General features: G+C 42.7%; 2 protein-coding genes across 6 annotated transcripts in view; one reads left to right on the forward strand and one right to left on the reverse strand.

The window, feature by feature from the left end:
- Positions 1-11,873, reverse strand: part of LOC113024478 (kinesin-like protein KIF1B) — a 91,849-nt gene that overhangs the window by 37,980 nt on the left and 41,996 nt on the right. The window contains exons 1-9 of one of the 5 annotated variants that reach the window (XM_080303113.1): positions 11,415-11,845; positions 9,842-9,984; positions 9,482-9,663; positions 8,100-8,157; positions 6,982-7,181; positions 6,818-6,889; positions 6,598-6,717; positions 6,351-6,504; positions 1,957-2,168 (exon numbers count right to left, since the gene is read on the reverse strand). In XM_080303113.1, the coding sequence (XP_080159239.1) occupies positions 6,874-6,889; positions 6,982-7,181; positions 8,100-8,157; positions 9,482-9,663; positions 9,842-9,982 (597 nt within the window). In that variant the 5' untranslated portion in view covers positions 9,983-9,984; positions 11,415-11,845 and the 3' untranslated portion in view covers positions 1,957-2,168; positions 6,351-6,504; positions 6,598-6,717; positions 6,818-6,873. Of the gene's footprint in view, positions 1-1,956; positions 2,169-6,350; positions 6,505-6,597; positions 6,773-6,817; positions 6,890-6,981; positions 7,182-8,099; positions 8,158-9,481; positions 9,664-9,841; positions 9,985-11,414; positions 11,846-11,873 lie in introns of those variants that run through there. The other 4 variants (XM_080303115.1, XM_080303111.1, XM_080303114.1 and 1 more) reach the window with 4 other exon arrangements.
- LOC145429499 (serine/threonine-protein kinase pim-1-like) lies at positions 332-6,126 on the forward strand. The gene is made up of 9 exons (XM_080303102.1): positions 332-557; positions 970-1,212; positions 1,347-1,499; positions 1,621-1,715; positions 1,853-1,900; positions 2,004-2,222; positions 3,250-3,430; positions 3,517-3,687; positions 3,777-6,126. Exons 1-9 carry the CDS (start codon positions 497-499, stop codon positions 3,866-3,868), a joined length of 1,263 nt encoding a protein of 420 aa, XP_080159228.1. The 5' UTR covers positions 332-496; the 3' UTR covers positions 3,869-6,126.

Genomic DNA, 11,873 nt, shown 5'->3' on the forward strand with positions numbered 1-11,873 from the left:
GTGAACAGATCTTGAAGAAAAAAAACAAAACAAAACATACTTTTCTTTTCTCTTCTGATACTATTGAATGATCCTAACAGAAAAAAACAGAGTTAACACTGACTTAATAAAAAAAGTGTTATATTTTATCTCAGATAAACTAGTCAGTGTTTATTAGTGTTTGCTCAACTAGAAGTCTTCATAGTAGCATCCACACATCAAGTCTTTAAACAAATAATGAAAGGATAATGAAAGAAAGTTTAATGTGAAATTACTGAATTATATGAAATGCCAGAGTGTTTTTCTTTAAACTACTTGGGACACTGCCTTTTAGTGATGTCACTAAAAGGCAAGGTTCTAATGTTGTGTTGCCATAGACTCCGGAGTTTACTTTTAAAGCTCACTTACAGAACTGACTTATACAGCTTAGTTAGAAAAGTCAAGCATCCAGACATTTGAAGGACTATTCACTCATTAAGGTGACATTTTCTATTTTAAAAGTTCTCAAAAAATTAAGATGAAAAAGGAAACAAGAAAAGTTACGACTGAGGCAGATAAGAAAGATCCAGGAGATCAAAGTAAGTAAAAAAAAAAAAATCCCCCAAATAACAGAATGTACATTTCTAACAATGTTGAGGCTCTGTGTATAAAATGATTCATTTTTAGAGGATTTAAATCCTGGTTTTGATTGAAACTAACCTGAGTGCAACATGTCTAATCAAAGAAAGGTTACTGGGGCACTTTGTCTTTTGGTAAAATAATGTGACAAGTTTATTCTTGGACTGAGCAGTGAAAACAGAGCAACAAGTGTCATCAGTATCTAGACTTAGTAGACCTAATATGGACTCGTGTTGGTGTGTTTTTTTTATCAAAAGGATAAACTTGTTGTTATATTGTAAGCAATACTAATTTAAAATTCAATGACATCAAAATCCTTCTAGTCCTGATGTCGAGCGCTCTTTTTCACTAATGTGTTGTTGTTGTTTATAGATTGTAAGAGCAGGATGGCTAAAAGAAAGGCCAGTCCTGAAAAAACGACCCCCATAAAAAGAAGGAGGGTCACTGAGCAGGCTGGTCCTTCCACCAGCTCAGATGCTCATGTGGTCGGGGGAGTTAAGCGAAAGGTCCAACAAGATGAAGCGGGGACAACCAATACAGCAAAGAAGCGTAAACTTCTTGAGCATGTGAGCGGTGACAAGGGGCAGGCATCTTCCTGGTTGGACACTGGTAAAGGTAGGCTAATTAGTTGAGTGAGGGGTAGATTAAGTGTACATCTGGTTGCTAGTTTGAAGATATTAGTGTTTGGGAGATATTTGTGTCTATTATCTAATAAGCTGACGTGCTTTTGGTGTTTTCCACATCTGCAGACTGCAGCATAGAGATTTCAGAGAGCTGCAGTAAAAACAAAAAGGCTGGCAAAAGGAAAGCTGCGGGAGACACCAGGGACCCACCTAAGAAAAAGAACGTGGACCAGGACAAAACCAAAACCGTTGCCAAAAAGTCAGTGGCTGAACAGAAACGTAAGTAGCAAGCAGCTTAGCTTTTATATTCAGGTGAAGAGCAAAATGAACATTTAGGGTACAGCAGAGAGTAATTTGTGTGACAGCTGTAGTAAAACCCAATTTGTGTTTGTCTGTTTAGGTGACTTCCAAGCGAGATACGTGGAGGAGCACCGGCTTGGAGAAGGAGGATGTGGAGCAGTGTTTTCTGGCTACCGCATAAAGGATCATTTACCAGTAAGTGTTCAGATGGTGGTAGTAAGACAGGCAGTAATGCAGATAAGGGATAATATCGTAAGCTGAGATGTATGCTGTTTTACACCTTTAATGATGTCATACTGAGGAAATGCTCATCAATGCCCTGTGTCTTTTAGGTGGCCATCAAACACATCCCAAAGGGGAAAGTGTACTGCAAAGTGAAGGTAAATGTGCAAGACTTGAATTGTTTTTACATTAGTGGATTGCATGCAGCGTTCACCTGTGGAACGTCTGTGCCTCATCATCCACTTTGTTGAAATATTTCAGGATGATAACGGGAAGAATGTGTCAGTGGAAGTTGCCATCATGCTGAAGCTTGCAGCTGAAGCAGATGGATCAGTGGAAACATCAGCCCCAGTGTCTCTGTTGGAGTGGTTTGACTTTGGCAGAGAGCTGATCCTGGTGATGGAGAGACCTGTCCCCGCTGTGGACCTGGATAAATACATAGAAGAAAATGGAGGATTTTTGCCAGAGGACAAGGCCAAGGCAAGTTGACTTGCCTTAGAAGAGTCTTAGACTGTACATCATTCAATCAAAGCACAGAGTATTAGAGAAACATTAACCCATTGATTGATTATTGTCTTTTTCATCGTTTCCAGGTAGGGCTGGGCTATATCATACCATTCACGGTAATACCGGTGTAATTTTGGGCAACGATAGGAAAATGAAATATCGCGCTAGAATAGGTAAAACGCGCATGCGCAGTGCCTATGTTTACATACGCAGATGGCGGTGACGCAGAAAGAGAAGAGCAAAAGTGGATCGTTGAATGAAACGGATGAACCAGAACTGGTTTGTAAAAATGCTGCAACTTTAGTGGTGTGGAACTGGTTTAGCTTTCGTCCGTCAGATACACAACAAAGCACGATTTTTGGTAGCGCATGCTAGCGGGCCGCCGTTATTACCGTGTTGTTTGGAAAATACGGCACACTTAAAATCAATCCTTTGATTTTTCTGAAACTCGACAGTGCCCCTTATAATCCCGTGTGCCTTATGTATGAATTCTGGTTGTGTTTACTGACCTCAAAACGATTTTATGTACACGGCGACTTTGCTAAGCTACAAAGCCGCACCGCTCGATGGATTGTCGGAGCATTACGGCTATCGTAGGCAGGCGCCTCGCGGAGTGATACGTACTGCACCTCAACGTGATATTACCGTATTGTGTGTGAATAACCTCTTTTTAAGCTTTGTGGATATTTTACATGGTTATGCTGAGGATATGTCGGCCAATTTCCACTGGAAATGCCTTTTGGTTAAACTGTCAGCAAGGAATTTGCATTTGCACTGTTACATTTTTATATAACTTTAATGCACATAAAAAAACAGCTGCTTGTTTAAGTGAAAATACATTTATGGGGTTTTTTGCACTAATAAAGTTGTGGAGTTGTAAAGTATTTTGTCTAGTGTCAGTTATATCGTCAGTTATATCGTCAGTTATATCGTTATCGCAACTTTTCAAATGTATATCGTGATAAATATTTTTGGTCATATCGCCCTGCTCTATTTCCAGGTCATTCTGAAGCAGCTGGTTGATGCTGCGAAGCACCTGGAGGATAAACACATCTTTCACCGGGACATCAAGAGTGAGAACATTCTAATTGAGACCGGCTCAGATGTACCGCGTGTTCGTATCATCGACTTTGGACTGAGCTGCTTTGTTAAGGAGCAGTCGCAGTACCGCGTCTTCTATGGTAACATATTCTGCTCTTGCTCTTCACAGATGTCACAATTTTCGCCTTTTGTTTTAGAAGAAATTGCAATTGTGTCTGTTTATTAGGTACAGAAATTTACTCCCCTCCCGAGTGGTACGGGCGCAGTTGCTACAGGTGTGGACCCACCACGGTATGGCAAATGGGAGTGGTTCTGTACGAAGCGCTTCATGCCGGGGACTTTAACACCACGAGCTTCCTCAAAAAGCGCCTGAAATTCAAAAGACATCTGTCCAAAAGTAAGAAAACGTCACACTTCAAGACTGACTGATGGCTTGGACCACTGGAACTATCATCTTCATGTTTTTTCTCTTTCCTTTCTTTCCAGACTGCCGGGATTTCTTGGACGCCTGTTTAACCAAAGTCCCGGAGACGCGGCCGACGCTGGAGGAGCTACAGCATCACACTTGGCTGAGATAAGCCTATCACACACACACACACAAACACACACAATTCAGACGTTATCATTTATGTGTGATGTATGAATTACCTTTCTTTTTTTCAGGAAATAATTTTTTTTAATTGGCCCACTTTAAATTTCAGTGTTTTGGAATTCCTGTAACCCCCCCCAGCCATCCCAGGAAAGGGGATCTCTCTTTGAATGGGCTTTCCCGAGGTTTCTTCCCGTCAGTCTGGCCCCCCCAGGGGAGTTTTTCCTCGTCTTCATAGAGAGCTTGGGCTGGCTCAGGAGCTCCATCAAAACTGTCTTTATTTAATTACTCTAATGTAATCATATACTTTAAAGTAATCAAATAAAAGACAGTAAAAATCTGAAGACTTGAAGTAAACTTCCATTAAAATAAAACTTGTTTAATTCATCTTTGCTGAGGATACTGTGTTATTACTATTTCAAGGATTATGTCAGAACACCGGATACTGGTACCCATCCCTACCCATCACTAGGGAACAGAACAAACCAGACATCAATTACAACAAAAATGACACTGACCCAGCCAGCATAACTTGTCTGCCTTAAGAAATGTTTAGCAATATTACAAATTGGGTGATATGCCTTAAAGTAGCTTCTCATGTGTTCAGCATTGTCAAAGGCTACATTTTAATTAAAACCACAATCTAGTAATGTTCTGTCTTTAACCTTCCTAATTTGTTTTTTGTCCTAACCTAACACTAAATTGCCAGTGAAAACAAAAGTTACATAAATAAAGAAGAGTAAAGAAAATTACGGTCTTTTTTATTGTAACAGTTTACCAGTGTACAGTTGGGTTTGTGACATATCTATCTAATAGACTCCAATTTGTGCATGTAAATGGAGAGTCCTCTTCACACACTGAGGTTAATTATGGAGTTCCACAGGGTTCAGTGCTAGGACCAATTCTGTTTACATTATACATGTTTCCCCTAGGCAGCATCATTAGAAGACATAGCATAAATTTTCACTGCTATGCAGATGACACCCAGCTCTATCTGTCCATGAAGCCAGATAACACACACCAATGAGTTACACTGCAGGAATGTCTTAAAGACTTAAAGACCTGGATGGCCGCTAACTTTCTGCTTCTTAATTCAGATCAAACTGAGGTTATTGTACTCGGCCCTGAAAAGTTTAGAAATATGGTATCTAACCAGATTCTTACTCTGGATGGCATTACCTTGGCCTCCAGTAACGCTGTGAGGAACCTTGGAGTCATTTTTGACCAGGACATGTCCTTCAACGCACATATTAAACAAATATGTAAGACTGCGTTCTTCCATTTGCGCAACATCTCTAAAATTAGAAATATCCTGTCTCAGAGTTCATGCATTTATTGTGTGAATGTGTGTGTGAATGGGTGGATGACTGGATATGTAAAGCGCTTTGGGGTCCTTAGGGACTAGTAAAGCGCTATATAAATACAGGGCATTTACCATTTATTACTTCCAGGCTGGACGACTGTAATTCATTATTATCAGGATGTCCAAAAAACTCACTGAAAAGCCTTCAGCTAATCCAAAATGCTGCAGCAAGAGTCCTGACAGGGACTAGAAAGAGAGAGCAGATTTCTCCTGTTAAATCCAGAATTGAATTCAAAATCCTGCTCCTCACATACAAGGTCTTAAATAATCAGGCCCCATCTTATCTTAATGACCTTGTAGTACCATATCACCCTATTAGAGCACTTCGCTCTCGCTCTGCAGGCCTACTTGTTGTTCCTAGAGTATTTAAAAGTAGAATGGGAGGGAGAGCCTTCAGTTTTCAGGCCCCTCTTCTGTGGAACCAGCTTCCAGTTTGGATTCAGGAGACAGACACTATCTCTACTTTTAAGATTAGGCTTAAAACTTTCCTTTTTGCTAAAGCATATAGTTAGGGCTGGACCAGGTGACCCTGAATCCTCCCTTAGTTATGCTGCAATAGACGTAGGCTGCCGGGGATTCCCATGATGCATTGAGTTTTTCCTTTCCAGTCTCCTTTCTCACTCAGTATGAGTTAATAGACCTCTCTGCATTGAATCATATCTGTTATTAACCTCTGTCTCTCTTCCACAGCATGTCTTTTATCCTGTCTTCATTCTCTCACCCCAACTGGTCGCAGAAGATGGCCCCGCCCCTCCCTGAGCCTGGTTCTGCTGGAGGTTTCTTCCTGTTAAAAGGGAGTTTTTCCTTCCCACTGTCGCCAAAGTGCTTGCTCATAGGGGGTCATATGATTGTTGGGTTTTTCTCTGTATCTATGAAGCGCCTTGAGGCGACTTTTGTTGTGATTTGGCGCTATATAAATAACATTGAATTGAATTACCTGAGGAAGAAGCAGAGTTGGTTTGTTTCCAGCTGAAATCATCCAGACTCAGGAATTTGAATCGATCCACATCATTTCTGCTTGAACTAGAGAACATGAGTGTCGACTTACATTTGGTCTGTGAGACACATGTCATAGTGACAGTATTTGGGTTAATATGGCATTACTCACCCTGGTCGCATTTCTTCAATATCAGGCACCAAGTTCAGGAACTCGTTCTTTTGCAGCCCGCGCAAGGTAGGAGGTCTCCAGAGTGGGAACCATCGGGAAGTTTTCACAGTCTGAGCAGGAGGGACTGGAGGCACGTGAGCTGTTCTCAGGGGTCCTTTAACACAAATCACACCAAGTTAGAATCAAATGGATAACCTGTCAATAACCGTTTGCAGATCGAGGTCAATGTTCCTAAAAATATGTTTACTTCTGGCCCATGGAGCCACAGCGGGAGTCCGAGAGAGGGGCAGGTAGAGGAAGGGGTGAGGGTGGCACTGCTGAAGCTCGTCACGGATGGATCACGTCCGATCGGTGAGATGAGAGAAAGCTGAAGTGAAACAACAGCAGGATGAGGTAGACGTCAATATAGGAACTCCCTGATGTGACACAGAAAGGCTATTTTTTAATTTCTTTGTATTATTTCTCACCTTGCAGTCACTGATGCTGTTCACCAGCTGGTTGTATTCAGTATTGAAGGTGTGTGTCAGAAGGCGCAGGCACTACAACACAACAGGAACAAGACCGATCAGCTCCGAGCAGAGAAGGAAGAAGGCAGCAACAAGAACGCCCACTAAGCCCACGTTTTTCTCACCTTGGTGGCCAGCTCCTTCTCACGCTTTCAAAGGTGGTGCTGGAGATCTGCGAGGAGGCGGAGGTGGACGTGGACAGAGTGCTGGAGCTCACGCTGGGGGACAGAGACTCACTCAGGGACTTGGTGGTGGGAGCTGTTCCCACGGGAGCCGCCTCTCCCAGAAGGTGACGGGTCTTTTCCACCTGGAAGAAAGATGGGGGCTAATGTGAGGTAGGGAGAAGAGGGGACGTTAGTCATGTAAAGGCCATAGGTGAGGGTAGGGACGTAGATCGACCGGTAAATTGAGGGCTTCGCTTTTACACTCAGCTCCCTCTTCACCACGACGGACCGGTGCAGCGTCCGCATTACTGCAGCTGCAGCCCCAATCCGTCTGTCGATCTCCAGCTCCCTTCTCCCATCACTCGCGAACAAGACCCCGAGATACTTGAACTCCTCCACTTGGGGCAGGAACTCATCCCCGACTCATCCTATATTTCCGTTTTTATATTTCTAATGTTTGCCTTGTTTTCTTCACTGTCTAGTCTGCCTCTGTCTTGCCTGTATGGATGCATTTACACCGAAATGTCCCCAACAAAGGATGTTTTAATTCACCACTATTCCAGTGAAACACGAGTCTCCCATCTTCCTGCTACCAGTCTGGAGTTTTTGTTCACCAAAGCACACACCAACTTCATACTGACGGACAGATCACTGCCCTTTTGCCGCCTTGTCTGACCGTGTTTTGTGGCTGTGGTTCACTTCACCTCACTCTTCCCCATTCTTGTCATTAAATCAGGCTGTTCTGCAACCATGGCAGCCATTCACTCTATGGCTCTATTCATGGTGTATTTTACCCCTTCACCAAAGGCCGTTCTCGTTTCCAACATTATATTTGCAGTGTTCGTCTATCTATCAATATCTGCGGAGTATTTTTTTTAACGAGTATCCTATTTTCTAAAGCACAGCATGTAAAGGGTAGCTCGGTTAGCAGGATGCTAGCATGTAGCGCTTAGTGAGACACGCCTCAGACGAGTTGAGCAAAGACCCCGTCTGTGTACTTTATACGTGAGCAACGGATTTAAATAAAATTAAGGTTTCAAAAGACAAACTTGAAGATAAAAAAATAAATATATACTCACCGGAGAGCCGCCAGGGTTTGCCGCTGCCATCTTGGCGCTCCTAAATTCAAAACTGCCTCTGCAGTCAGGCAGGGGAGGCGTGGAAATTGTCTTTGAGTTAGTCAAACGTTTTCCTTAGTTCGAGTAGATGATAAAAAAAATAATAATAATAATAAATGGGATTTTAAGTAGGACTAGGCGTTCTGTAATGATCTCTATTTAGGAGAAAAACTTAATCACTCACCTTTAAACAGCTCTCTTTTAGGAGACACACACTCATGTGATCAAACAGCGTAATTTAATTGGCTGAGAGCCACTCGACTCGATCTGGTGCTGATTGCTCTGGCTTGGGTCATTAAAGTTCATCACTTTTGCAGTTGAATTTTTGCAGGTGAATTTTTGCAGGTGAATTTTTTTCAGGTGAATTTTTGCAGGTGAATTTTTTGCAGGTGAATTTTTTGCAGGTGAATTTTTGCAGGTGAATTTTTGCAGGTGAATATTTTTGCAGGGAAATTTGGAGGATAAAAATTCAGTGTCATAAATTCAATGTCTAAAAATACTTGAATTCTGATGATACTATATTTCTTCCATAGCAGAGCGCCCAGAGTCGGCGATTAGAAGAAGGTCATTGAAGACTCTTAGTAGGGCAGTTTCGGTGCTGTGACGCGGTCTAAATCCAGACTGGAATTTATCACTTATACCGTTTCTCTCTAAGTGGGTCTGTAGTTGCTGAAGCACTATTTTCTCTAAAACTTTTGACATGAAGGGGAGTTTAGAAATCGGCCTGTAATTTGCTAGAGTGTTACGATCAAGGCTACTTTTCTTGATAACAGGTTGCACGACTGCATGTTTAAAGACAGTCGGAACATAGCCAGATGACAGTGATGAGTTCATTAAAAATAAGATACAGGACCCGATTGTATTCAATGCATTCTTAATGATACGAGAAGGAATAATGTCATGCAGAGAATTTGAGCTTCTCAGGTTATTAATTATTTCCTTTAAAGTCGAGAATGACACAGGTTCAAACTGTTGAAAAACCGTTGAACATTCAGAAACTGGGGCTTGATTTACTACTGGAGAATGTGGGGCCCTTAACACCGAGATTTTATCTATAAAATAATTTAGAAATTTTTCGCAGAGGGCCGGGGAGGCACCCATCGAAACGTCAGAGCAGGGATTAACCACTGAGTTAAAGATTTTGAACAGAACTCGAGGATTGTGACTATTAGTCGCAATAATGTTTGACAAAAAAGAAGTTTTTGCCATTTTGGCAGCCTTCTGAAAGGTGTGTGTCAGAAGGCGCAGGCACTACAACACAACAGGAACAAGACCGATCAGCTCCGAGCAGAGAAGGAAGAAGGCAGCAACAAGAACGCCCACTAAGCCCACGTTTTTCTCACCTTGGTGGCCAGCTCCTTCTCACGCTTTCAAAGGTGGTGCTGGAGATCTGCGAGGAGACGGAGGTGGACGTGGACAGAGTGCCGGAGCTCACGCTGGGGGACAGAGACTCACTCAGGGACTTGGTGGTGGGAGCTGTTCCCACGGGAGCCGCCTCTCCCAGAAGGTGACGGGTCTTTTCCACCTGGACGAAAGATGGGGGCGAATGTGAGGTGGGGAGAAGAGGGGAGGTTAGTCATGTAAAGTCTGTACTCTAAGAAAAAACTTTTTAGAATAGCACTTTGTTCTTTGAGTTGAAAAGTCATTTTTCCCTCTACGATATTAAACAGATTTATTTCTTTATGAATCTTTTAAGGCCCCACCTCCTGCAGCTGCTCCATCTTCTCCAGCTCCCACTGGTGCTCTAGGATGAGGCTATCTCCTCTGGGCCTCCAGCCGGCCAGGTTCTCCTCTCCACGCACATAAGCCACTGATGTGTCCAGGACCTTCCTCCTCCTCCGCATCCCTGCTCAGGACATGAGCCCTCATTAGGATGAAGCTCTCCACAGAATCTCCGGTCAAACCTCACAAAATTTCAAGAACCACCAAACAGCTAAAACAGTAAATGAGAGAAGGAACACGGATTCTGCACAAAGACGTAAACACAAAGACCCGCGAATCAGAATCGGTGAGACGTCGCCTTTCTCACCCGACGGCACGACACTCGGGGCTGAAAGCAGACAGCTCGCTGATTCTGATGTTTCGGCGGCTCCGCGCTTTGTGTTTACGCCCTTTTTGCGCTGATTCTAAAGCTGTTAGTTTGATGTCTCTCCAAAACAATATTGACTGAACCAGCAGCAAAAGAAGATCCAAACTACGCTTCACAAAAACATCATCATGAATTCACTCTGACTTTTGCTGTTTTGCTTCCACCACACTTCATGCACAGCTCTCTCTCTCTCTCTCTCTCACACACACACACACACACACACACACACACACACACACACACAAGCTCAACGTTAACAAGTGGGAATTTTTCTGGATTTAAGAGAAGATGAATAAAAGTGAGCAGTATTTACTACATGCTTTGGGTGACTAAATGGAGGATGGATAGGTGACATGAAAACACTACTGACCCTTTATACTGAGCCAATAGCTCACACACTTCTACTAAATCTGTCTAAAGAGCCAGTAATCACAGAGGATAGATACTGGAAGCAAACTGAAATGTTAGGAGGAACTAAATCACACATTACAACACCAGTGGCAGCACCCTGCTGTCTCACACATCGGGATCACGGTCCTGTTGAAACGGGCTAATCGCTAAAGCCCACAGTTGCATTCCTCTATACTCAATATGATGGAAAAAACTATTTTAACAAACAATTAAAAAATGAACAAGTAAAAGATCTACTATAGCCAAAAGAAGACCATTTACAGACTATAGCCCTGTGAACAAGTATTTGCCGCCTTTCTCATTTCCTATCTTATTCCATATTTGTCACACTTACACCTTTCACATCAATACATTTATAACATTAGACAACAATGTCTAATATTCAACGGCAGTTTTCAAGGGCAAAACGCTATCCAAACATACTTGGTCCTATATGAAAAAGTAATCACACAGAAAACCTGATACCTTGTGTGTCACCTCTGACACCAACAACTGCAGCAAGCGTTTGGTGCTAGAGGTCACATTTGGACTCTGGACCTCTGTGGAGTGTGCACATGATCTCATTACTGTCTAAAAATCCAAGGAGTGCTGAATCATTGAAAAATACACAGTAACAGGTGTGTAGCATCGCTAACTAGGTAGCAACAAGCCTCTAACACAGTGTATGTATGCTAGCGGCTAATCTAGCAAACAAATGAACAGAGTGCTTTTAGCTGTTGCACAAGGATAAGATGATAAACTGTGTGTCTTTTTTATAATGACCTGCTTCAATTTACCTTAATCCAAGGAGTGCTCAGTGTGGGTAAATCTGCCATGAGCAGATAAAGTGGATGAGTGGGACTAGGTAGGTGTGCCGAAAACAGGCAACAAAGCTGACGCTGAAGAGTGTGCTGAGAACATAGTGGCGCCGCCAGCAGGTTTCCGGCTAGCAGGAAGACTTTGGCGCAGTAACACCTCCAACATTGGCAGTCCCATTTTGTGAAAGCCAGTAAAAAAAAATAGCTAGGTTTCCATGTGTCATTTGTGTGGAACAATACTGCACAACAAGCTAAATAGATTTTAAAAAACGAAAAAAATTGTTGAACAACAGAAGATAAATGTCCTTTTTTTCTATTTTCAACTGGCCGGCTGTGTGGTGCGCAGCGTTAAGAGGCCAGCATTCAGACCCCAGAGTTTAACGGCCAAGTTCGAGTCTCTGACGGTCTGTCTGCTATAGCGGGGTAGGCCGAGCGAAA

Source organism: Astatotilapia calliptera, chromosome 6, assembly GCF_964374335.1.
Source record: "Astatotilapia calliptera chromosome 6, fAstCal68.1, whole genome shotgun sequence".
NCBI lineage: Eukaryota > Metazoa > Chordata > Actinopteri > Cichliformes > Cichlidae > Astatotilapia > Astatotilapia calliptera.

What these genes read in the sequence shown, in the direction of transcription:
- LOC145429499 (XM_080303102.1), top strand. Translation starts at nt 497, where the DNA reads ATGAAAAAGGAAACAAGAAAAGTTACGACTGAGGCAGATAAGAAAGAT. An exon ending in GCAGTACCGCGTCTTCTATG is followed by an intron (nt 3,431 to 3,516) that starts GTAACATATTCT and finishes TCTGTTTATTAG; the next exon opens with GTACAGAAATTTACTCCCCT. An exon ending in CAAAAGACATCTGTCCAAAA is followed by an intron (nt 3,688 to 3,776) that starts GTAAGAAAACGT and finishes CTTTCTTTCCAG; the next exon opens with ACTGCCGGGATTTCTTGGAC.